The sequence below is a fragment of the Gymnogyps californianus genome, chromosome 1 (genome assembly GCF_018139145.2).
Source record: "Gymnogyps californianus isolate 813 chromosome 1, ASM1813914v2, whole genome shotgun sequence".
Lineage (NCBI taxonomy): Eukaryota > Metazoa > Chordata > Aves > Accipitriformes > Cathartidae > Gymnogyps > Gymnogyps californianus.
In genome coordinates this window covers 118,410,467-118,436,085 of record NC_059471.1, presented here as the reverse complement: position 1 = coordinate 118,436,085, position 25,619 = coordinate 118,410,467, and the positions used below count along the sequence as shown (strand labels likewise).

The window sequence follows — 25,619 nt, the reverse complement described above, 5'->3', positions numbered from 1 at the left end:
GCCTTGGGAATCAGACAGTTTTTTTTCCCCTATGTGTGGATTTAGACACCTGATTCTAGGAACTCGTATTCAGAAACACGGCTATGGGTGTCTTCCTAGGTTGTTTTTTTTTTTTCTGTCTTTGTACAAATCCAGAAATCGAAATGCTCGACGGATTAAAAACCAGAAAGAGGCCCCGTGTCCGGGATGTGCGGGAAGTACGGCACTTTTCAACAGCGAGCCCAGCCCCAGGTGTTAGCGCTGACTCCCGCCAGCCGCGGAGACCTGGCAGGGGTGACAGGAGCCGGCAGATCCGATCAGGACACGCACCCTCGCGTTCCTGCCCGAGTCGGCTTCCCCACCCCCAACCCTGCACACGCTCCTATTACCTGGCTGAGAAATTCTTAAAAAAAAAACCAACAAAACACCCAACCAAAAAAAACCCAACCAAAAAAAAAAAAAAAAAAAAAGAGTAAGTGTTCCGGGGATGCCCAAACGCGGCCGGCTCAAGCTTGCTGGTCTCCCGTACCCCCTTGGCGTAACTTCAAGAAGCGGCGCCCAGCCAGCAGCCGCAGCTGCCTTTCGCGCCGGTTAGTGACGCCGCGGGCGGGTCCCCCCTCTCCTGCGAGGCGCCCACGCCGCTACCTGCGGGTGGAGGCCCGGGCCTGGGCCCGGAGCCGGGCCCGCGCCGCGAGGGCAGGGCGCTGCCCCCACCCCACAGCCCGCCCGCCCCGCGCGCCTTTAAGCGGCGGCCACGGCGAAGCCCCGCCGCGGCCCTTCCCGAGCGGAGCGCACCGGCCGGGCTGGTTTGTTTTTTTTTTTTTTTTCCTCTTTCCTTCTCCTCGCTTCGCTTACCCTTCCTTTCCCTTCCCTTCCCTTGCCTTGTCAACTAACCCCCTCTAGCGCTGAACCGGCCGCATTTGACCTGCGGGCTGCCGGCAGCGGCGAGGCGAGGGGGCGCTTCTCCTCGCCTGCCTCACGCACGCCCCGCACCGCACACCCGCGCTCCCCTCAGGAGGGCGGCTGAGGAGCGGCCGTCGCCGCCGCCGCTCCAGCGGCTCTCCCTCCTCCGCCCCCCCCCCCCCGGCCCCCCCGCGCGCGCCGGGCCGCCCTTCGGCTGGCGGGGCGCCTGTGCCGGAGCGCCCCCGGCGCGGGGCCGCGCTGGCCTCCCGGCGGACCCGGCACCCGCCGGGCTGGGCGCAGCGGGGCGGCCCCGCGGCCGCGCCGGAGGGGGCGATCGCTCCGCGGGCGGCAAGGGAGCGGCGGCACCAAAAAACTGCAGCCGGCTGCGCGGCACGCAAATCAAGAGGGAGCAGCGAACATCAGACACCAGAGCCGCCTGATTTCTGATTGCTCCGCGGCAGAGGGGGAGAGACAGAGGCTGAGAGGGGCGAGCGGCAGAGCCGGGGACGGCGGCGGAGGGGTCGGCGACGCCGCCCCGCAAGTTTCCTTGATGCCTTCGGGAGCGTGAGGAGGCGCCCGGCCCTTGTCCCCCTCCCGTCTCAGGAGCTCGGCGGCGGGGGCGAGACTCTCCGCCGTGGGAAACTGAAGCCCCTCGGCGCTGCCTCCGGCCGGGGATGCGGGGGGCCGTGCGGCGCGGCCGGGGGAGGAGGCTGCTCCCGCGGAGGAGGCTGCTGAAGCTGCGGGGGCGCTTCTGCGGGGCTGAAGGTGCCACCGGCCGGAGCCGGCGGAGGGAGCGGGGCGCGATCCCCCCCCCGCCGCCCCCGCCGCCGCCTCGAAGTTGCCGGAGCTCTCCCGGCTACCAGCGCCGCCGCCCCTCGCGGCAGGGCGGCAGCGGGGGCTCCCGGCGCCCCCGCTCGCCCTCGCCCTCCGGGCCGCCGCCGTGCCCCGGGACCCCGCTGGTGGATGCGCCCGCCCCGGCCCGGGCAGCCCCCGGCGGCACTGCAGGCAGCGCAGCCCGCCGGGCCGCACCGGACCCCGCCGGGGCGGCGGGCGGGGGCGCCGCGGCGGCGTTCCCCGCTGGCCTGAAGGAGGACGGGGAGCCTCGGCGGGTCGAGGACGCGGGGCGCTCGGCAGGCACCAGCCATGGGGTGTTGTGAGGTGAGGGGATTGCTCTGGAGAGTCGGCCTCTTCCTCCCCCTGCTGACAGCGAGCCCCGCCGCTGCCGGTCACGTCGCCAGCAACCACGGTAAGGGCGGCCGGGGGGTGCGGTGCGGGCGGGCTCCCGCCAACTTTCCGGCGGCCGCGGGGTGCGAGGGGCCGGCGGGCGGCCGCCGGCGGGGAGGGGGTCCGCACCTGCGCCCGGCAGCGCCGGCGCCGCCCGGCCCGGGGAAGCGGGGTGGCGGCCGTGACAGGTGTCGGGGCGCCCAACGGCCGGGCGCGGTGCTCCCGCCGGCCCCTCTCGGTAGCTCGGCCTCTCCCGGCCGCTGAGGGGGCAGAGGGAGTGCGGGGCCGGGCGCCGCCCGGCGGCCACCCCCTCCTGCCGCCTGTGCCCGCGACCCCGCGAAAGTTGGGTGTTTGGCGAGAGAGAAGCGGGGGGGCTCTGCTGCCTACACCCCTCGCCGGGCTGCGTCCCGGGAGGGGCGAGGTGCCGTCCCCCGCCGAGCGGCGCCGGGGGCAGGGAGATAACGCCGCGGATGCCGGGACTAGCGGGGCGCCCGCGGGCTCTCCACAGTCGCCCCTAGCCGCCGGGGTTTGTGACTGAGCAGCTGAAAGTTACCTCCCGGTGAGGTGGAGCGGTAGCATCTTTTTACTTGAACTGTGGTTTTAAGGTTTACTTCACTCCTGCCGAACGCAAAGCGTCTTCAGAATGGGTTTGAGAGAGCTCCCCGCGCGTTAAGAGAAATTGCTGCTCGTCAGCGAACTGTTCAAAGGTGCCTGACTGTCCGTAACACCTAATTTTTACACGCTACGGATTCTCTGAAATAAATCCCATCTAAAGTCTTTGTCACAGGTGCATGCTCACCAGGTCTTACTGAAGACAGTAGTTTAATTCTTTAGGTTGTAATGTGTGCGTTTAAGAAAAATGCCTCTAGATTAAGAAGGGAATCATCCTATTCAGAAAAATAAAAATGCATAGCACATCCAGAGGATATCAAATTTTGTTAGGAAGAACTAAAAAAAAACCCCATAACTGATTGTGAAACATCATGTTATATGTTATCGAACATCTGGATAGAGCAGAGCATTTCCTTAAATGTTTGTTTAATGTACATCTCTCTGCTTAAGTTGTGGAGGATGTAGGATGCGTCTATTGCTAAATTAGGAGAGTCTTCCCTACTTTTATTATTTATTAAAAAAATATTATTTTTGTACAATTTAGCTTTCGTGTTACGGGATTTTAGTATGACATGAGTGAAAATAAGAGACCTGAAGGGCAGCTCTAAATGTTGCTTCTGACAGAAATTATTTTACCTGCTGTTGCTGAAAGGAGCACTGAAAATGCCTATGGTAGAAAGTAATGATCAGAGAAAACAAACTGGTTTTAGTCATAAAGTACTATCAAATATATAGTTCATATATTTTCACACTTCTGTTTTACAATCCATTTTCAGTGTTCATTTTATCTATATGGGTAACAGTAAGAAGAGAGAATAAAATATCTAGAAAATAGGAAAATATGATAGTACAGCCACAAATACCCTGAGCAATCAGGGTCAGTTATGGCAGGGACGTTCCAAGTTTAGTGTTATTCCTTTACCTCTTCTACACTAAACGTGATGAATAATTTCAGTTTGTAACTGTACAACATTCATATCAATGCTGCGTTAGATTTTTCCCCTTACTTATATCTTAGAAAACATCAGATTTTCACAGTAGCACAACAGTTTTCCTTTTATGTCACTCTCATTAGTGCATGCTAATGTCTGCTACATTACTGCAAGGCCTAAGAAGACACATGAATGCGGTTTAAAAAAATCTATTTGCATGTGTTATAGAATAACCAAGACACCCTGTACGCATCAAAGGTAAAGAATTTTTATTAAGTAATGCAAGTTAGATTAGGTTTCTAAACTAGTATTTGATATTCCTGGGGTTAAATTAGTAATATTTAAATAGTGTTTTTAAAAGCAAGTGAAAAAATGGGGAAAATAGTTACCAAAACAGTTTAGCCCAAATAAAAGTCTGACAAAGATGAAGTGTTTTTTTGACGTTGACATAACTTTTCCCAACAAGTTCAGGTGTTGAGGTATTGGCTGCATAGAGTACTGATGAATTACCTGACTTCTGAATAACTTCTCTTTCTGCACCTTGTTTCAAAACTTCCAATAAAGCGAGCGATCTCTTATCTTTGGTACTGTCATTCTACCATAGAAGTCAAATAATAAGTGTAACTCAACAAAACACGTGTCAACTGAAAATTTACTGAATTAATACAGGTGCTTCAGAACACACACCCCACCCGATTAATAAAATGCTAGCAAAAGAGTCTACTTTCAATGATGACTTTCTCTAAATCCAGGAATTGGATGAAAGAAAATGAGTACAATAAAGAAGTTGCCCATTGTGTAAACACTTAAATGTGTAAGTTTAAAATGCCAGTTACTAACATTTGGAATCCCAGCTGTGAAGAATTTTTTGAAATATTGTGCAGTTAACTGAGAAAAAAAAAAATCTCTTAAATTTTCAGAAGGTGGTGTTTTCAGAATGTACGTCTTGGAAACATGTTTGCAATAATTGCTGTTGGGTTTTCACTAATAATTATAACTTAGCTTGGCTTTACTATCTGATATATTTGGTCTCCTATTTTGTATCTACAAACATGCCAGCATTAATACTAAATTGCAAAGGAATGTTTTGTTTGGGTTTCTTGATTGTTTGGGGGAAAAAGATGGAAGGGGAATGAGTTTATTAATCCAACTCGGTAAACAGACAGCCCTTGCACTTCATTCTTAATGGTTTATTTCCTGTTATTAAAGAAGGATTTTCAGAGAATTAATATACTCCAGTTTTATAAATTATTGTTATTACTATGTTGGGATTAATCTTTTTGTTTGTTTTCCTCAAACAGAAAGAAAGATGTATTTTTTTTTATATAGTTCCAAGACTCTTAGGTTGTCATTCTTCACCCAGTAAATCAATGTGTGGTGTCTTACGGTATCTGTAGCAAGGCAGACACGAACAATACTATTGACAGGGAAGTGAACTTACTCATTCATCTTAATGGAGTGGTAAGTTCAAAAACAAATTATGACCATGCCAAGGGCTAGTTTTTACTGCTAAGAAAAACCCTGTAGGTAGGCAAGGCCATGGAGCTGCATAGGAACAATGTACCACTGCAGTCTGAGACAGAACTGCTTAAAACATAAGCCTCAGTTAATGGTGTAGGGTAAGTGCTTACATGTTCATCTAAATTTTCATTAGTTGTCCATGACATCCAGTTATGAACAAGTTGCATTATTATGCAAGATTTCAGCCTGTGTGGTAGGTTTGTTGTTTGGTTGCCAGAACACAATGAATTGGACAATTACTCTTAAACCTAAAAATACAGATAATAGCATCTGAGCCGTGAACTTCTTTGTGCAAAACATGTATGAGCTTTTAAGATAAAGGTTGCATCAGGTTCAACGGTATCCTGTGCTAAGCATGCATGCATGTATGTTTCCACATATATGTAAACCAGAAAGAAGTTTTGTACCCTGGCTTCTTTCAAACTGTATCTGCCATTATGTGTCACCAGACAATTTCTGAAGTAAACTATAGAACTTGCAGAGTTTAATGTGACATGTCTATCAGTGAACTGTAAAAGGAAGTTGTTGCTTTTTCAGTTACCAGGTATCGATACATCTTGTTAGGTTATGCAAGGTTGGTTTTTATGCTTCCTTCTAAAAGGCACCTGCATTCATTTTCTTCCTCTTAAAAAAAAAAAAAAAAATTGAGGTAAGAAATAATGTCAAATGTCAGTTCCGAAATTTGTATAGCCTTTATTTTCACAATGATTACACTTGAGGTAAATTGGGTAGCTCAAAGTAGGTAATAAAGCTTTTTGATTCTGGTATTAAAATCTCAGACAGATTACTAATGACCTTGAGTTATTCATCAGTTCAAAGAAGTTGGCTTATTTTTATTCACATATTTATTTTTACATAAGTGCAATCCATCACAGATAAGCACTCTTTCTGAATACAGCACTCAGAATTTTCCTGTAGCAATAAGGAGACCAAGGACTAAGTGTCTGTAGGGACTGAACTTCTCTCTGAATGAGACTGATATTTTACTGCTAGAGGATATCTCTTACTTTGAGGACTTAAGGTACTGTGAAGAAGGCTGTGCTGCTGCCTGTATGGTACTTGTCCTGGTGGATTCTGCTGTTCAGTTGTCCAGCTAGTATTTTTTGTGAGCATTTACATCATTACGGAAAAATGAGAAAATTAAATAAGCAAAACCATTGCGGTAAAAGTATGTCATTCCCTTCTAAGTGTGTAGCTAAAGTCATGAGCAAAATCATGTTTTAGTTTCAAGCTATTAAGAAATTTTTAAAAGTATTTTTACCTGTGTCCCCCACATCCATATAGACTTGAGTGCTAATGAAGACTTTGGAACCTCTGCAGTTGTAGATATGCATGAAATGACTTGTTATCCAAAAGCCTCAATTTGTATGCCATAAGTACGAGATGAACAGATTTGCAATTAATGCTTCAAGATATATTCCTGGTGGTGTATTTGGCAGTACTGAGCGCTGTTTGGATATTTTGTTAATTTGTTTCGGACAAATGAGAATGATTGGTGTGAAAATATTATAAATTTAAAAATGTGTAGCTTAAGCAGATAGAGTTTAAAACCAAGTCAGTACAGTAGTCCTCGTGTAATTTGAGGATGTGAAAACACCACAGAGGAACTAAAGTGTTTCCAAAAGTATACAACTTGGCCTTGTTGAGAAAGGTGGCAAGTCAAAATTTAAGCTAAATGTTATAAGGAAGTATGGAAGAACAAACTGAAGAGAACAGTTGACAGTGAGAAGTGGTTTTTCCATCTCTCATGAGTTATTCAGAGATCAGTGTTTTCAGTTTCAGCCAGCATCTTGCCTGCATCAGGAAACAAGCCAGCATAGTTCCTAGAAACCGGACTGACACCAGCGCAGAGGGGATGACTGTCCTGCATCTGCCTGCTCTTCTGAGGTCCTTTTCAAAGCATCTGCTGCTGGCTGCTCTCAAACTGGCCTTCAGTATTGGATCAGATATACTGTGCGTATGATCCAGAATGACCATTCTTATCCTCCTATGAATTTAACAGTTAATTTTTGGCCAGACAACACTTCTTTTGGCAAGTCAAATAGTTTACAAATGAAAGAAGGAAAAAGCATGCAGGAAATTCAGTTATTGCTTATGGAAATCTCCTCCATGTTTCCAGATACATATTTTTAGATCTAATTATTTAGATCTGAACTCTCCTTGAGGGTTTGGTTAAGGTATCTGATGTTAGACTTTTCACTTAAGAATTTTAGAAAAGTCTAAAAGTTCAGTAAATTGTTTGTCAGTAAGATATAGAGTAAGTTAATATCCAGTTTGCTGGCTAATTTTTTTTTAAATGAAAAGCCTAACATGTTTAAAATCTCCTTTAACGGATTAGCGATATTTAGAAACTGACACGCATGTGCAACATGAGAAGCATTTTATTGTTCTTATATCCCAATATAGCATAGCTATGTTAGGATATATTCTTATTCCAGCTGTGTGTGTAAGATGGAATGTTTCCATTAGGATCACTGGATTTCTCTAACTTGACATTGACACGAAGCGGCTGGCCTTTTGTTTGTTATGCCCATTAGTATGCTGAACTCTGTGGCAGAGAGAGAGAATGGTAAATACTATGGAAATAGACAAGTAGGGAAAGAAATTATTTGTCCAAAATCTATCCTGACCTCTGGGAACCATGTTATCATGCAGGGGAGGTCAACAAAAAACTATCTATTGTGAACAATACATCTTCAGAAGCTGGTTTTGAACTTGTAAATGATATGTCAAGCTTTACGATAAGGTGTTGGAACCGAGAATTACTACTGAAAAGAAGATTTTTCTTACATGATAAAAACATGAAATTGTTTGCAGGATTTCTTTCTGGTCTATACAAATCAACTTACTCAACTTTATGAGAAAATTATTCCCCAGACCTTTCTTTTAGATTACTTTCTAATTGTTGAGTGCCACTTCCTTATAATTTTTGGTTTTGTGAAATTCTATTTTGGCAACTTGTGTAAAATTCAGGATTTTTCTAGTAATGTTTATTTTTTTCTTACTTGGAATTGGTTTGTATGACCTGTTAAAAACCTGAAGATCTATATTTTTTATTACTATTATTTTTAGGGCTTTTAAAATGCATTTGTAAACACTTCATTTCTCTACTTATTCCTCAAATTCATCATCACTCTGTCTTCTGTTGTAATGATGCCAGAGTATTTCCAGACTATACAAAAGCCTGTAAAATTTAACAGTGAAATTATCTTCAGATGGTTCATTTGTCTTGTAATCCCCTTAGTCTTCCAGTTTACCACTTATTCCAGCAATCCTTATACTAGTTCCAAGGATGCTTTCATTATCAATCTTGCAACATCTATTTTTTTTTTTGTGTGTAGGTAGGCTATTGATCATTACCACGTCTAAGAACAAGTCTGTTCAAAATATGTAGGCATTAAAGAGAAGTCACTTCAATTAATCCAGCATCCATTTGTAACATAAGTACTAATTTTAACGTGTTACAGAACACAGCTTAGCGGCCAATCTTGGCTTTAAATCAACTGCGTGTTTTATATGGATATCTGAAGCTTGCTAATCCATTGTATTAAAAAACAACAACCCAAAATTGTTCCAACAAAACCCAAACCAAAAACCCCTAAAGTTTGTCCTAGTCAGTAGGAAAATTTTGCTGATTTAATTGCCTCACCCACAATATAATACTTCTGTATGTTAGCATTTCTATCACTTATTGTCTTGAATCTCTGCCTTTGGACTAAATTCTATCATCCTGTAAAAAAACCATAAAGACGCTGAATACCTTGATAATGATGATAATTTAATAATTGGAGATCTATTAATTTTAATCAATGAAGGTATTTTTATGATGCTTTAGATACTTTTATAGATAATAAAAAAAACACCATCCGAACAATGCATGGGAGGTTTTTTTTCCCCCCAGTTTATGATACTGTACAAATAGTTTTCTGCTTTTTAAACAATTGTTTTACAGTATGTCATAGTGTGCTTCAACTGTTAAGCCAACAGATGCTATTGCTTTGTTTTACAAATCTATTCAGATTCTAAACACATAAAGCCTCAATAATTATTATGTGTATATAAAGAAAGTAGGGATATTTTGATCTTTAAACTAAGAATAGATTAAAAAATGCTGACATATTCTTGACTGACATTTCTTTTGACGGTCCAGTAGGGTCAGTTTTTTAAAATTCAAAAACATTTATTTTATGAGGAAATTATATCTAGATTGAAAATAAATTTTCCTTTCTTTAGAATAATCTGAAGATTTTAAATGTACTTTGTCTCTAAATATAAAAAGGTGAAATTCATGTTTAACAACAATTCTGAAATCTTGATTCAAAACCCTAGAAACATTTCATTATTACAAAAATCATGATGATATAACACAACGTAGAATGAACTGTATGAACGTCAAACACAGGCTTGAAACAAGGTGAATCAAAATAGAGAACTTTAGATTTGAATCTTTTTCCTGTTCTCTGAAAATCTGTACGGAATAGTATATTATAAAATCTGTTTTTAAATGATCCCAATGTTTTCAAGCTTTTATCCCTAACTCCCCCCACATACACTTTTCTGCCAAACCCCACACCATGTTTCAAAGTTCTGTGTTACTGTGATTTATCTCTATGCAAAGAAGGAGACAAACTGAAATTTTGAGGAAAGATTAAATCCTGATTTTGTTTGTATTATTCACCAGAGAAGGCCATGCTTCATTCACTTGGTCACCAGCTTCATGACCCTTAACGTTTCCTTAACTGTGGTGTTAATGTTGCTTGAAATACTCTTCTGGAAAACGTGGAGGTTGAGGGGGGCTGGCGCAACAGAGAAGCCCACGCACACTCTCCAGGATGCTGCTGTAGGGGAAGATGTATGACCAGGGCTGGCCTCTATCCACAGATCTCTCTTCCTTGCACCAGCTGGTACAAAACAGTCCCAGCATAAGAAACATGGAAAAGGTCTGTCTTCTCTCCTTTCACCTGCTTTCCCTTTTTCCCTCTTCCACTGTCCCCTGTGTTGTGTATGTTCATGCTTTAAGATTCTACTTAAAGTCTCTAGGAAGAAACAAGAATTTAAAGGTGTAGTACTCTTTATTTTAATAGGAATTCTTGTTTTGTGTTTAGGTAGATTTGTAAGAAGCTGATTGAGTTTTTTCCTCTTGAGAAGTGGTTTTATTTGTTCTAAGCTGACTGAATTACAGACAGTCTTTGAAGATGTCTACTGTTTGCTGACAGACTCTCCAAAAAGAGCAATACCAGATTAATGAGGGCTAGATGCACAGCAGCTCCTCATAAGTCAGTGCAGCTTTGTTGGATAGCATAAGCAATACTTATGTGAGAAGCATTAACATAAGCATAGCAATCCAGAGTGAACATTTTAATATACAGGTATGTTAACTGCATTTGTAATATAGCATTCCTTCATGCCAACAGGTTTTTGAAATTATACAGGTTTTAGCTTAGAATAAAATCAGTGCTGTGTCACTTCTATGCAAAAAGAAAGGTGGGCAATAGGCACCATCTGTAACAAACCACTGTGAAGGTACACATGCAGAATGAGGACATAGTAAAAGGTGTATTTACTGGGAGCTCTACCGTCTCAATCCATTTAATGGCTTCTGCACCTAGAACAAAAGGGGAAAAGTCACATATAGCAAACAGTATCATTGATGCATGTAATGAGTGATTTGTCTTGGCTGGGAACCCTTGGTTAGAGTGCACTTGCTGCTGTAATTTGTATTCTCTGGCTGCTGGTTGCTTCTTAGCTTAAAATAAAGGAATAAAGGAATGAATTAGAAAGCATTCCATAAAATAATGCACTAGCATTTTAATCTTGGTAAAAGTTATTATCTCCCTGAAATTTCCCAGGCCAGTTTTACCAGTGAGTTTCAGCTGCTTGTTTAAAATCAAATTCTATAGGAAAAATTCTGCTAAAATTTAGAATTAAATTGTTCAAATATATTTTGGACACATAAAAAAATATGAAATGAGACCTAGCCACTTTTTCTGTAGTGCGTCCATTCTTTGTGGCTGGAAATGGATTGCATGAAAAGCCTTTGGATGAGGGATTCATATTTCAAAATGTGGTTTCAATCCAGCACTTTCTGCTAAACAAAGTGGGACCATATAAAATTGCATAGTCCTTCATACTCTGTTGTGTCTGGCTGCTGAAGATATTTGAAGGGGAAAGTAAGGGAAATGTAAAACCTTTGTCTCTGTTAGATTGCTTTTGTTTGTATCACTGAAGTTGCTGAATGCTTACATGCCAGAATGATACAGTAGGAACACCCACTCAGAGGGTTATGTTAGATTTAATCATTCCGTTTAGTGGACTTTATTTCTTAGAGGAACATTTCATTTAGGTAAATATGAATATTGATAGTATTTAGGAATGAAGAAACATGATGAGAGGTGTGGCACACATGAGCTTCTCAGCCAAACGCACTCAGACTGCCATCAAATGCGATGGAAACCCAAACTGTTGCTGCTGAGACAACAATAGGAATGTTTACCCTGTGCTTTTGGTATATGACAAAAAACGTCATTAAATTACAGATTTCCAGACCAAGAATTTCAGAAAGAATTAGCTTAATTTGCTTCTTTAAGAAATATAGAGAAAAATGTCTTGCTAAGGGTAAGAATTTGCCTTTGTAAAATGGTATATATTGGAAGTGATAACAATGTGTTGTATTGAAAGGAAGAACAATGATTTTGTACACTGCACAAAGAAAAAAGGTCTAGTAAGAGTGGTGTTGTATAAAAACTACTTCTGAAGAAATATGGGATTGTAAAAGTCAACCAGGAAATCAAATGTTATTCCATGTCATGTTAATGGTTCCTCTTGATGCAGATGAATATAATGACGTTATCATACACTCCATTTTTCTATAGGCTATCTGAAGGGCATCTCATCTAGTGTAGAGAAATGAATGCTAGTGGTTGGAAGGAGTCCAACATTTCTTGTTGCCATTGTTTAATACATGGCTCTGTGTAAATATTAGGCTGCACGCAGAGTTATTTTTTCAGTGTTGAATCTCTTCAAAACTATTATTTTTCACAATATTCTTTTGAGCAAGCCTTCTGTGTCTTTATAGCCACTGAACTAAGGAGAAGAGTTGAAGGCCAAAGCTTTTAGCTTAGGTGACCAGTTTGTGACACCCACTACATACTCCAAGGAATTAGTTTTTCATGTGCACAGAAGTAGGTGGCAGAGGTAGATATAACTCCTTGGTTTTCAGTGTAGTCTTCAGCGGAACTGGTTTATTTTTCTTCCTGTACATAACTAAGTTGTTCTCTGCTAGGAACATTTTGTTCCTTTTTTAAAAATCCATGATATATCAAAACTCAGTTTGTCAGAATGTTGAACGTAGATGAAGTGGATTTGTACCACACAAATTAAAGACCTGAAACTTTCTTGCCATTTTGTGTACCTGGTCTCTTAACAGCCCTCCTGAAGTCAAAGCCTCAACCTCACAGCAGAACTCTTGGCCAGCTGGCCCATGGAGCTGTTTGACTCCCACAGTCTTGGGAACCAGCTATCTTTGATGTAGACTGTGAGCCGTGGGGACTACTTCAGTTCTGGCTTTTCCTAACTTTTAAGTGTAGGATTTGCTAGATTTGCTAATCCCATTAGTGTAAAAATGTAGTTGATACAAAATTTCCTTTCCTATTGCAATTTTTATATTTTAAAAAGTTCATTTTTTTCTCTCCCTCTTCACGTATCATTCACATAGGATGATGGTTTATTTAGATTGACTGTGTAATCCTCTACTAAATGATCTGATTTACTTAAGGCAAGAGAGATGCCATCTTCCATGGCATAAGCATTAGACGGTAATGAAGGCATGCACCTTGCCAGCAGATTATGTTAAGCAGCAAAGGAATTTTGAAACTTGCAAGTAAAATAGGTTCATTTTCAGGTAACACATCAGGGTTGTCCCCTCTAGGTTGCATAAGAGCTCTAATGGTCATGACCTCCCATTCTGTGGCTCTTTATCCCTTCAATTGTCCTTTCCTTTCTTTCCTCTTTTTACCTTTCTTAACCTTGTTTTTCCGCTAGATGGCTTCTGTCCATCAGTGCCCACAATTTCCTTTTTATTTTTGTTTTTCATGGTTCTGTTCCTCATTTTGCTGCATTTGATTTGGGATGTTTGTCTTCCTTGTCATTCCACTCTCTCTGAGCTCTGAATGAGATGAGAGAATACAGATGAAAGCTTTTTGTACTTGTTGACTTGGAAGCCAGAAGATACAATGAAAGGACCATCTTGTGCAGCCTTGCAGCCTTAGTATGGAGTATGCTTAGTTGCTCTGTGGTAACAGTATCAGCACAGTCAAATTGATACATTGAGTCTGTTAAGGATGGAATGCACTAAGCATAGATAAACTTTGGCAGTGCCAAAATGTCAAATTGCTATAGCGAACATGTTCAGCTTGGGTAAATGTAAGCTTATAGCAAAGGACATAAGTGAATGTCTATCAAGATGCTTCAAATCACAGAAATGCTAGTGTTCTTTAAGATGCAAAACATATTTTCCCTTCACTCGCTCTTGGAAATTTTTGAACAGTTTTGTTTGAATTTTTTTGTAGAAGTCCACTTCAAACATAGGGTTTGACATAGAATATTTTAGTTTGGAAAATGTTGAAAAGGCGAAAAACTATCTTGTGAGATGAGAGAGTTAAGTAACATGAGCCATAACCATAGTTAGAATGGAGGACACACTTGTAGCTAGTTTCCCATTTTGTTCCTTTCTCATAGCACACCTGTTGCTGCCACAGTACATCAAAAGTTCCAATAATGCTTAGCCTATTCACTTTACTAATAATAATTTTCCTTACTAATTTTGTAATAAGTAGTTTTGATTTTAAGTAATGTCCTAAAGCCTTAGCATTATTGGGTTTCCATTATATTAGAGCAAATTAGGAAATTATTTTTAACAGCTATAGTCTGATAGATGTATTTTATACTTGAGATGTGCCTCAAGAAGTAAAAGCTGATTGAAATTGGTGCCACAGATGGATATTTTGAAAACAAAAAAGAAAATCAATAATAGATTAGGTTTGATTAGATGTTGACATTTAGAACTGCACATAGATAATATTAAAATTTACTGACAACAGGCAGTCTTCTTCCTGATTTGCCTTTGTACCTCCGTTCTTTGTTCAGGTGGATCATGGTACATACATTGTAAAGGTTAATGAAGTAATTACCATATAGCTCATCTGATTGTTCAGGCTTTAGCCTGGAGGGCTGAATGTTTTATAATCTAGTTTGTCTTATGTGGAACCTAATTTGTTTAATTTTTTTTTGTTGTTGTTATATGAAATTCTGAATTGCTTGAATGTTTAGATGAGTCCAAAGTAATTTATGAACTGATTTTCTGTCCTACCTTCCTCCATACACTTGTTTTACTCTGCTGCAATTTAAGCATAGTTGTACCTGACTTGCATTTTTTTTAAGGGAGAAGAGAGTGAGGATCGTGGTCTTTAGTTACTTGCTTTCCATTTAATAAATATATCAAACAGTGATCCTAATATAGAGCATTGTTTCATCTTGCTATGTAGTTTTTGTCAATGATATCTAGCTGTTTATTCCTATTTCATTTTGCCTCCTACTCACTTTTTAATGCAGAACAGTACTCTTACCTCCCTCAACAGGATTACCAAATTGATCTTTTCACCCAATTGGCCTTTGCAAAAATTTAAGCCTTTTCCAGTTCATAACTAAAAGTGACTGAAAAGTCCCAAGAGGTTTGTTAACCATGCCTCACTGCCTTTCAATTCCAATAAATACTTTTTTCTTTTACAAATAGTAGTTTGGAAAATAACTGTGTGTTATTATTACTACTCAAGAACTGAAGATTCTTTGGTATTTGCATTTTTTTGTATTTTTTATTTAAACCCCACTTTTGCAGTTTGAGGGGATCGCTTCCTTGTCAGCAGAGTGCACCCTCAGCAAGTTTGCTGATGATGTGAAACTGAGAGGAGTGGCAGATATGCCAGAGGGTTGTGCTGCCATCCAGAGGAACCTTGGCAGGCTGGAGAAATGGGCTGACAGGAACCTTGTGAAGTTCAACAAAGGGAAGTGCCAAGTCCTCTGCCTGGGGAGGAACAACCCCATGCACCAGTATATGCTAGGGACCACCCAGCTGGAAAGCAGCTTGGCAGAAAAGGACTCGGGTGAGACAAATGGTATCCTGGGCTGCATTAGGCAAAGTATTGCCAGCAGGTCGAGGAAGGTGATCCTTCCCCTCTACTCAGCGCTGATGAGGCCACACCTGGAGTGCTATGTCCAGTTCTGGGCTCCTCAGTAGAAGAGAGACAGGGACATACTGGAGAGAGTCCAGTGAAGGGCCACGAAGGTGATGAAGGGGCTGGAGCATCTCTCCTGTGAGGAAAGGCTTAGAGAGCTGGGAGTGTTTAGCTTAGAAAAGAGAAGGCTTGGGGGGGATTTTATCAGTGTATATAGATACCTGTGTGGTGGTTTTGGCTGAGTTAATTTTCTTCATAGTAGCTGGTATGGGGCTGTGTTTTGGATTTGTGCTGCAAACAGTGTTGATAATACAGAGATGTTTTAGTTATGGCTGAGCAGTGCTTACACAGAGTCAAGGCCTTTTCTGCTTCTCACCCCACCCCACCAGCAAGTAGGCTGGGGGTGTACAAGAAGTTGGGAGGGGACACAGCCAGGACAGCTGACCCCAACTGACCAAAGGGATATTCCATACCATATGACATCGTGCTCAGCATATAAAGCTGGGGGAAGAAACAGGAAGAGGGGGATGTTTGGAGTGATGGTGTTTGTCTTCCCAAGTAACTGTTACGTGTGATGGAGCCCTGCTTTCCTGGAGATGGCTGAACACCTACCTACTGATGGGCAGTGGTGAATGAATTCCTTGGTTTGCTTTGCTTGTGCGGGCAGCTTTTGCTTTACCTATTAAACTGTCTTTATCTCAACGCACGAGTTTTCTCACTTTTACCCTTCTGAGTCTCTCCCCCATCCCGACGCAGGGGGAATGAGCGAGCGGCTGTGTGGTGCTTAGTTGCTGGCTGGGGTTAAACCATGACAACTGAAGGGAGGGTGCAAAGAAGATAGCCAGGCTCTTTTCAGTGGTGCCCAGTGACAGGAACAGAGGCAATGGGCACAAAATGAAACACAGGAGGTGCCATCTGAACTTCAGGAAACACTTTTTTGTGTTTTAAGAAACACTACACTGTGGTGGTTCTCAACCACACTGTGGTGGTTTTGGGTTTTGAGAACACCACACTGTGCGGGTGACTGAGCATTGGCACAGGTTACCCAGGCAGGTTTTGGAGCGTCCCACATTGGAAATATTCAGAAGCTGTCTAGACATGGTCCTGGACAACCTGCTGTAGGTGGCCCTGGCTGAGCAGGGAGGATTGGACAAGATGACCTGCAGAGGTCCCTTCCAACCTCAACCATTCTGTGAATCAGCAAAACACTTCACTAAGCAATCTGAATTTTAGCTGTGAATGTTTCTGTTTCACTCGGACTTGTCTCTTCCTAGCCCAAACAATATCTGTAGTAGCTTTCCATTGCATTTAATTAAAGGACCTGGACAGGGAAAGAACATCATGGAGGAAGAAAGTAAGTTGATTAGAAATTGAGTCGGTTAAACATTTTTCTTTGAATTGTAACTCTGTGATGAAGTTTTTAAAAATGAGTAATAGTATGTTTGGGTTTTTTCATCCATTTTGTTCTCTTCAACCTTGTGTGTGGACTGGCATAGGTGGATGTGTGCCATTTTGAATTGATAAATAATTTCAGCATCAAAATCTGCATTGGTAAAAATGAAGCTGTGACTAATCAGTGTTCTCAGATATTTCTGCACTATGACACATTCTGTAGGATCATTTCAAGAGGAATCAGTTAGGACATAATTGTACTAGGCACTATTAAAGTGTGCAGATTCAAGAGAAACAAGCTTGTGTGTCAATGAAAGGCACTGTGACTTTCTTAAAGGGAGGTGTAGGAAAGGACAGCTGGACCATTTGGGTATCAGAGCAGAAAACCAAGACCAAAGCTAGAGAGATAATAATCACATAATGAATATACATGCTATATATTAATTTTATTGCTGTAAGGCAATGCCCCAGAGAAACACAATGGCTTCTAGATTAGCTGTGACTGAAGAAGGTATCACAAGGCACACCATAGAGAATGGGAATTTTATAATGTCCAGTATACTATAATGACGCCAAACCAAGGTTGGTGATAGAAATCAAATGCACATACCAGTAGGCTTTAATAAACCCAAATTTCCAAATATTGTGAGGTAGAGTCAGAAGCAGAGCCTGTAGTAGAGTTCTTTTTATTTCTTTTGTCTTGCAAAATGTGGTAGATGGTTTCAAACTTTTCCATCTAGCCAGAGATAAAAAAACCCCAAGGTTCTTAGGTAATAGCCCACTACAGCTGCTGGGTTTTGAGAAACTCACTAAATCATGACTTGGGACTTGGTTGCATTAATATAGATCCTGGTCATTTTTCTTTGTTTTCTCTCCTTAGCTGTATTATTTCCATGTTATTTGAATAAAAGTGAAATGTGGCCTTTTGAGAAAAAGGTCATTTTGACAACCCTGTTGAGATGTCTGCCCTAAGTATCTTCTTCACTTGTGCACATACCTCGGAACAGGAGTTGACAATGTGCTCTGTTAGCAGATAATTTACATTAGTGTTCTGTACAGCCTCCTTATCAGCTCCCAGTGAGTTAAATAACTACGTATGTCAGTGTTGGCGGAATCAGATTATTTCATTTATGTAAGGGACTCACCGTATGAAGTTGGAAGGTCCCATTAATTCACCTGAAATTCCAGAAGTAGGAATGAATGAAAAAATCCCCAAGTAGCAAAATTTTTTCACAGCCATACTATATGTCCATTTGCAAACAAGGAAGGCTGGAGTAAGTAATCTGGAAATGCACTCAGTTATGTAAATAAAATTAAGGATACACTGTAATTCAAAGGTGCAATATTTGATTTATATAAAAGGCATAAAGGGAACGGGTAGAACTGGAGTTGCTGCATCACAGAACTCAGGTCTAAGTACCAGACATTTACCAGACCGTGCTGATGTTATGGAGTGTGAATGATACCAATATCAAAGTGTATCAAAGCAATATCAAAGGCTGGGAATGGAAGAGAAGGACAGCGGAGCAGAATTGTCTGTTTGGGGTTATTGCTGTTAAGCAGAAGCTTGTTAGTTTTTTTTTCCCTTTCTATTGTAGGAGTTTTATTTTGCCTTTGAAACACTAAAAATTGGTTAAAATGAATACTGAGGTGGGGTGAAGTGTTCTGTGTGCTGCATAAGGAGAAACCTCTTTGCAGGTGACAGGTTTGTGTCTTGCTCATATTCTCAGAGTAAGACCAATTGCCACCATCTGAGCAGACGAGAATTTTTTACCTCTCCAGGTCAGATGAGACTGCCAAAGCAATTTGTGGTTGGAGATTTTTTCCTTCACTGTAGCATGTAATACTTTACTTATTAGGTTCTTGAAGACTGCTATCTTGAAAAAGAAAAAAAAAAGTCCTGCTACAGGCAAGTGCTTCATAATACCCTTCAGTTAAACATCTGCTTAGTTAAGGGTCTTCTTTTTTTATAGCGTGTTTAGGAAAGGAAAACGTTAGTGAGTTGATATTCAAGCTGTGCAAAGAGTGATTGAAGAACTGTTCATTCTTTTGCACTAATGTATTTAAACTTACATTACAATAAATAAACATGGAATAGATGCTCTTTAAAGAATAGTTTAAAATCCATGCTGAACGTACTTTCACCAATAAAAGAAATAATGAGGGAAGAAAAAAAGCTTTGATCACAAGACCAAACCTGAAACAGCTGCTTCTACACATTCTATAATTTTTCATCCTGGATGCGAGCAAAAGATATTTTATTTCTCATGTACAATAGACTGGCCACCAGAAAAGGCCTCATTAGAAACCAAAATCAAGTTCTTCTGACTCTCTTACATGAATATTCTAATTTACAAAATTTTGGGTTTAGTTTGGTGGGAAAAAAATCATTTGTTCAATAATATGTCATCTCTAGATGTAAGCATACAGATTTGTAGACTCCATGCAGGTTCTAGCGCTTTTTTAAAAGTACATAATTTAAAAAATATAAAAAATATAAAAAACAAATTCATTCCAGTGTAGGGTAGGGAAAAAATGTCATCAAATTGAGTCCATTGATTCTATTTTTATTGCTCAAAACTGCTACAGTTCATAAAATGCAGTTTTACAGGCTATTAGTCCATAATGTGGGTTATGTCCTTTGGAGACTTATGTTAAAGATAAATGCAGTAGTTCAGAAAGATCTGTATTGCAGTTCTGTGAGGAGGGTTCAAGAATTATTTAAGTGCTTTTTACTGTGTTCCAAAAGGAAATGGGTTGGAGGGGAGAAGTTACCATCGGCTTCAAAGACAGGAAAGGAAATTAGCAATGGGAGTCAGTTTGTCATTCAGCAAGTGGCTTAATTTCCTTGGAGGTGAAGAAAATATTTTATTGTAACATTACTGGCATCGAAAGGTTTTTTTAATTTTTCTTGACATAAAAAATAGTATTTGCGTTAGTGGTACATGCTAAGACTGTTTACACTGCATCGAGGGGCTCTGTTGACTGTAACTGGAACACAGGATTGGGAAGCGGCTCTGTTACCATAAGCAAATGCCTCCTATGATGCTGTATAAAAAAAATGATTAGTTTTCATCTTAAATCTAGTTAAGTGATGTTCCCTCATTGCTACTATTGGAAGGTTGTTCTGAACTTCAGTGCTATGAAATTAAAAGGCATTTATAAACTGCATTTATTAGTGGTTGGTACTTATTAATTTATGCTTGTGCTGGCATTGTCCCAAAGCTTAAGAACATCTTTCCATTCTCGATTTTTAGCCAGCTACAGTATTGTAGGAGGAGTCGTATCTCTTCTTTTGGGTTTTGGCATGCTGTTTTCGTCTCTCATTCAAGAGATTTCGGATCACTATGGCAGTTACAGTTGCCTTTGCTTGTTCTTCGTCCCATTTTAATTCATTCTTTCCTGAACAAAGGTGGCCAGAACCGTGTGCAGCTTTGCTGGTAAGATTTTATTGGTACTTTGTGCAATAGTAGTATTTTTATTAGAAATACCTGACACTTCCTGTGATGGCATTTGTCTCCTTCATTCCCATGTTGTTTGATTGGTCCTTGGTTGGCTTGCCATCAACTAATACGTGCACGTCTTATTTTCTCTGTCTGCTGCTAAGCTCCCACTTCATAAAAGAAATTCTCCTTGGCTCCCTTTGGATTGTCTAATGATTTATATTTAATGTCCTTCCTTCTTTATTATCTCAGATACGAAGAATCTTTCCTTCTCTCTCCATAGCCCCCCACATAGTGTTCCAGCCTTCAGTTGTGTTGAAAATGCCTCCCAACTTTCCCATGAAAAAAATCTCATTAGAACAAGCCTACTTTGGCCAAGGACATTACTTAAATAAGATCAGTCTCATGACTAATCTTTGAGGAATTGCACTACGAATTGCAGAGTTAAATACTGTCTGTCTCAAAAGCATGCCTTTTATGCACTTCCTCACCTCTTTTGCTCTCTATTTAAAGCAGCTAAAAACTCTTTTACAACTTGTTTCAGTTTCCTAACCCAGATTTATTTCTGAAATTTATACAACAAAATGTACAGGATAAGCTAGAATGTTCACTACCAATATAGTGTTGCCACACAAATAGTAATTTAATGGTATCTTAACTATAACACAAATAATATTTCATAATTTTTGTAGATTCAAAACACTTTTCAGCTTGTATAATTCTGAAATAAGGCTGAAAGAAGTACTGCATTCTCAAAGTCAAATTGAGTGAAATTATCCTCAAATTCAGCTGTAATTTTACCTTAATGCATTAGAATTCAGATGTCAGCTTTTTCTTCCATAATTTGATTCTGCTTGGCTATTAGGATCGCTCAGTACTTACTCTGTTTTATTGCTCTTAGATGAAATAAATTAAGCTGTATAGCAATATAAAAGATAATATTCATTGTTATAAATTTGGCATTTACACGAATGAAACATCTTAAATTCCCCCTTCATCTGTTCTAAATTAAGTATGAGATTTAAATCACTTGTTCTGATTGAGAGCAAGCACTGGAAATGAAGGGACTGTGGACAATCAAAAAAGCACACTGAGATTCTGATCAAGGCATTCATTATTATTGGTGGGAAACAAGTTAAACAATAATTAATTGCATTCATGTAGAGGGTAGAGAAACCTGCCATGAGATGGTATCATATTCATGGTCTGAGAATGATTTTGAACAGCTGGGAAAGTGACAGTAACAAGCACAGTATTTCAAATTGCTCAGGTATGGTGGTAGCTAGCTCTTGTAAGACGAGAGACCTTAGATCAATGTGGGTTTATGAAATATGTGTAATAAATTTGTATTCAATTTTAGATATTATCTCCGTTTATAGTTGCTTTTTTAACTAGGGATGTAATTGTATACTTAATGTTCACCCTGAAGTATTTCCTTTTAACACTGATTCTCTTCATCTCATTCTTTATTTAATTCTCATTATAATCTCACTAATCCTTTTTCTAGGTAGAAAAAAAATACATGCAAGTAAAAAAAAAAATGTTTGGCCTGAAACTGTTCTTAGATTCAACAGTCTTAATTTAATGTATGCTAACTCTATCGAGGATATTGTTTACTCAAGAATAACTCTATCATTACTGATATTTTCTTGCAGACAGGCTTCTACCATGCAGTCTGAAATGAGAAGGGAAGACAGCTTCAGTTGTCTTAGTTTTAGTATGTCCTGTAAATTGCCACATTTTTAAAGACTGTGATTTAGATTTTTAGACAAATCAGTTACTGATGATATATTTTGGATTCTAGATAAAATTCTGGTGGCAAGTTGTTTTAATGAAAGCAAATATGTGCAAAACCTGTTAGCTGCCACCCCTTTCCAACTTGTACATCATTCCTGATGTGCAAAGAATAATAAACATGTTTCTTTTTAACAGAGTCAGTGTTCATCATCTTCCTGTACAGCCCATCTATCCGTTACCACTTTTCAGTGCCTTTCCTGACTGTGTAACACTCTCCAATCCACATTTTCCTACAAGCCCAGTTCTGTCTTCTGTTGTGAATTTTTTGGCTGTTCAGTGTAATACATTTTCTTTCTGTCTGTCTGTCTGCCTGTCTTTCCACCAAGTCTTCCCATGCAAAGGTATGTCTTCAGGCTGGCCATTTCTCCCTCAGATTCCTCAATCAATCTTTGGCCCCTCTGAAGCTCTACCACTACCTCCATAAGACTATATTTCCTTGTAGCCTCATCAGTTCACATTATGCTTTTGCAAAATTCATTGTCTGACTGCCCTAGTCAATCCACTCAATCCATTCTCTGCTCTGTAGGCGTCATCAGTCTGTTGGTCCTTAACCACCTTCATCAAACTGCTGTTCCCACAGCATTCCACTTTCACTGGGTTTTTCCTTAACTGTTAAATCCACTCACTTGATCTTTGGGTAAAAATACCTGTCCTTAACCAACTGACCTTTGGTCTTAGAGTTTGTTGATCTAGGTGGCCCCTGGCCTTGCCACAAACAACGGATTTGCTGCTTCTCTGCAGTGCTTCTTCCTTCTTGCTACTTTGCCATTTGCATCTTTTGCAGGTAACACTGTACTCTATTTCTCCAGCTTTACTTCCAAATCCTTTGTAGTCCCAACTAGATTCTGACTGACTATGCAGATAGAGATGCCACCCTTTAAAATCAGGGAGGGACCATTTTAGGCAAGACAAAGCCACTGAATTGTTTGCTCTGTAAGACTTGCATGATACCTGCAGTGCAGGAAATCTGACAGTGGGTGGACTAGCTGATTCTTCCATCTCTTGTTTGTGACTTTGAGGGCAGCTAATGCTATAGAGGCACTGCAGCAGAACAGCCCACTGACTCAAAGGGCTCCCACTCCACAAGAGGAGCTGGAGGAGGAGGAAGCTGGTTTAGGGCTCTACCCTTCCCCATACCAGTAAGCAGTCATGTAACCATGCTATAGTGTATTTCTTTTAAAGGAAACTAGAATAGCAAAACATGCAGTTTTGGAAGGCTTCATTAGCAGAATTTAAAAACTTATGCTGATGATATTTCTTCTAGGTCACTCTGCAACCCAGTTTTCTCTGTGCTTTAATTACATCTGGTAAAACCGCCAATGAAAGGTGAAAACAAAAGATTTCTATGGAACTGTGTATGTTGGGGCTTTAAAGGTGGGGGTCTGTATTAGCTACAGAATTTCCTAAAGGAGGAGCATAAAGTGCATTCTTCATATGCTTTTCAAAGCACTTATGTATAACAAACTTTCTTGGGAAGAAGTACAGGGGCAGAAGTAATTTTTCAGGCTTGATCTTTGTTCTGTTGGTAAAAACTATTTCACACTAGATCATAGATGTATATACTGGATACATAGATATGTAGGTATATGTGAACCTCATGAAATTCAACAAGGCCAAGTGCAAGGTCCTGCACCTGGGCTGGGACAATCCCCAATATCAATACAGACTGGAGGATGAATGGATTGAGAGCAGCCCTGCAGAGAAGGATTTAGGAGTAGTGGTGAATGAAAAATTGGACCGGAGCTGGCAATGTGTGCTTGCTACCCAGAAAGCCAACCATGTCCTGGCCTGCATGAAAAGAAGCGTGGCCAGCAGGTCAAGGGAGGTGATTCTTCTCCTCTACTCCACTCTCGTGAGATGTCACCTGGAGCACTGCATCCAGCTCTGGGGCCCCCGGCACAAAAAAGACATGGATCTGTTAGAGTGGGTCCAGAGGAGAGCCATGAAAATGATCAGAGGGCTGGAACACCTCTCCTATGGAGAAAGGCTGAGAGAGTTGGGGTTGTTCAGCCTGGAGAAGAGAAGGCTCCGGGGAGACCTTATTGTGGCTTTTCGATATATAAAGGGAGATTGTAAGAAAGACGGAGAAAGACTTTTTACCAGGGCCTGTAGTGACAGGACAAGGGGCAATGGTTTAAATTGAAAGAGGGTAGATTTAGATTGGATATAAGGAAGAAATTCTTTACGGTGAGAGTGGTGAGACACTGGAAGAGGTTGCCCTGAGAAGTTGTGGATGTCCCATCATTGGAAGTGTTCAAGGCCAGATTGGACAGGGCTCTGAGCAACCTGCTCTAGTGGAAGATGTCCCTGCCCATGGCAGGGGGGTTGGACTAGATAATCTGTAGAGGTCCCTTCTAACCCAAACCATTCTATAGTTCTATAATTCTATGATATACTGGATAGCCTTCCCAGACAAATTGAGCATATTCACTATATTGTAGTCTTCAGATAGGAGCAAAGAATAATTTTTCAGTTATTCCCTGTTTTTCCTTTAATAGAGTAATTCATCTCCGCAGTCGTGGTGCTATTTGTCCCCTTCTCACATCTTCTGGGCTCAAACATTTCAGACAGAATGGCAAAAGAGGAAAAAAAAAGTTTTGAAGAAAAATGGTATAAAGCAGATTTTAATTCAAACATTACCTTTGCAATAATCATTCAAATATAAAGGTTCCTGTATTCTGCAATAACAGTGTGGATGTAGTATTATATAGTCTATATTTGGCATTGACTTCAAAGTCCCTTGGCAGTGCTCCAGCGCTTCTCAGTGACATTCCTCTTGCATCACTGGGTTGTATAACAGGCACTTAAGTCTCAAGTAGCCCTTTGAAGCGGTGCTTTGAACTAAGTAAGTCACCGAGTGCTGCTGCATTTCCAGCAGTAGTGATGCAGTCCTGTACCTGCCAAATCATCGTGCCCAAGACATGTTCATTTCAGGTCAGTGGAAGTCTCACAAATGCTTTCCACCTTCATGTGTGTTACACATGACAACCCCTTGTTACCAAAAAGACTATTTTCAGTCACATCAGAAGTGACTGTTTTTACTTTACACTGTTTTAGCAGGAAGGTTTTTTCTGTTTAATTATTTTTAAAAAAGTATTAGTACTATGCTGTTAGGTTCCAACATGTGTTTTTCTTCTGCTGACGTTTAAAGAGCTATGGACTAGGAAGAGATATATTGAAAAATATTCCCTGCATCATATCCAAATCACCTCTTGCACTCTAGAAAATTTGAAAAAAATCATAAAATAATATGGAAAAGCAGTCTTTTTACTTTCTCTTCTTGATGTGAAAGTAGAAAAAAAGTTTGTTTTCTCCAATTAGATTATCATGTAGTCACAGAAGAAAAAAAGAGGGTAACTATATACTGTTGAATATGAGACCAGTTATTCAACAGACCAGGCATAACAGTTTGCTACATGAATGATGGCATTCTCAGATCTATTTTATGCTCTTCAGTTATCTTTGAAATTTTAATCTCCGTGTATGTGCATTAAAAGTATATCATTCAAAGCTCAGAGTCTGTATATAGTAGAGCTGAGTACTCTGTGCTGTCCAGTCTTTTAAAGCAATTTGATCTTTGGTTAGAT

The 25,619-nt window shown here is 40.8% G+C and overlaps 1 protein-coding gene across 1 annotated transcript in view; it reads left to right on the top strand.

Moving 5' to 3' along the window:
* The first annotated feature begins 2,025 nt into the window (after positions 1-2,025).
* The window catches only part of EPHA6 (EPH receptor A6), a 513,048-nt gene continuing 489,454 nt past the window's right edge, over positions 2,026-25,619 (top strand). Inside the window, exon 1 of the mRNA XM_050915616.1 lies at positions 2,026-2,128. Within this exon, the coding sequence (XP_050771573.1) occupies positions 2,026-2,128 (103 nt within the window). The remainder of the gene's footprint in view (positions 2,129-25,619) is intronic.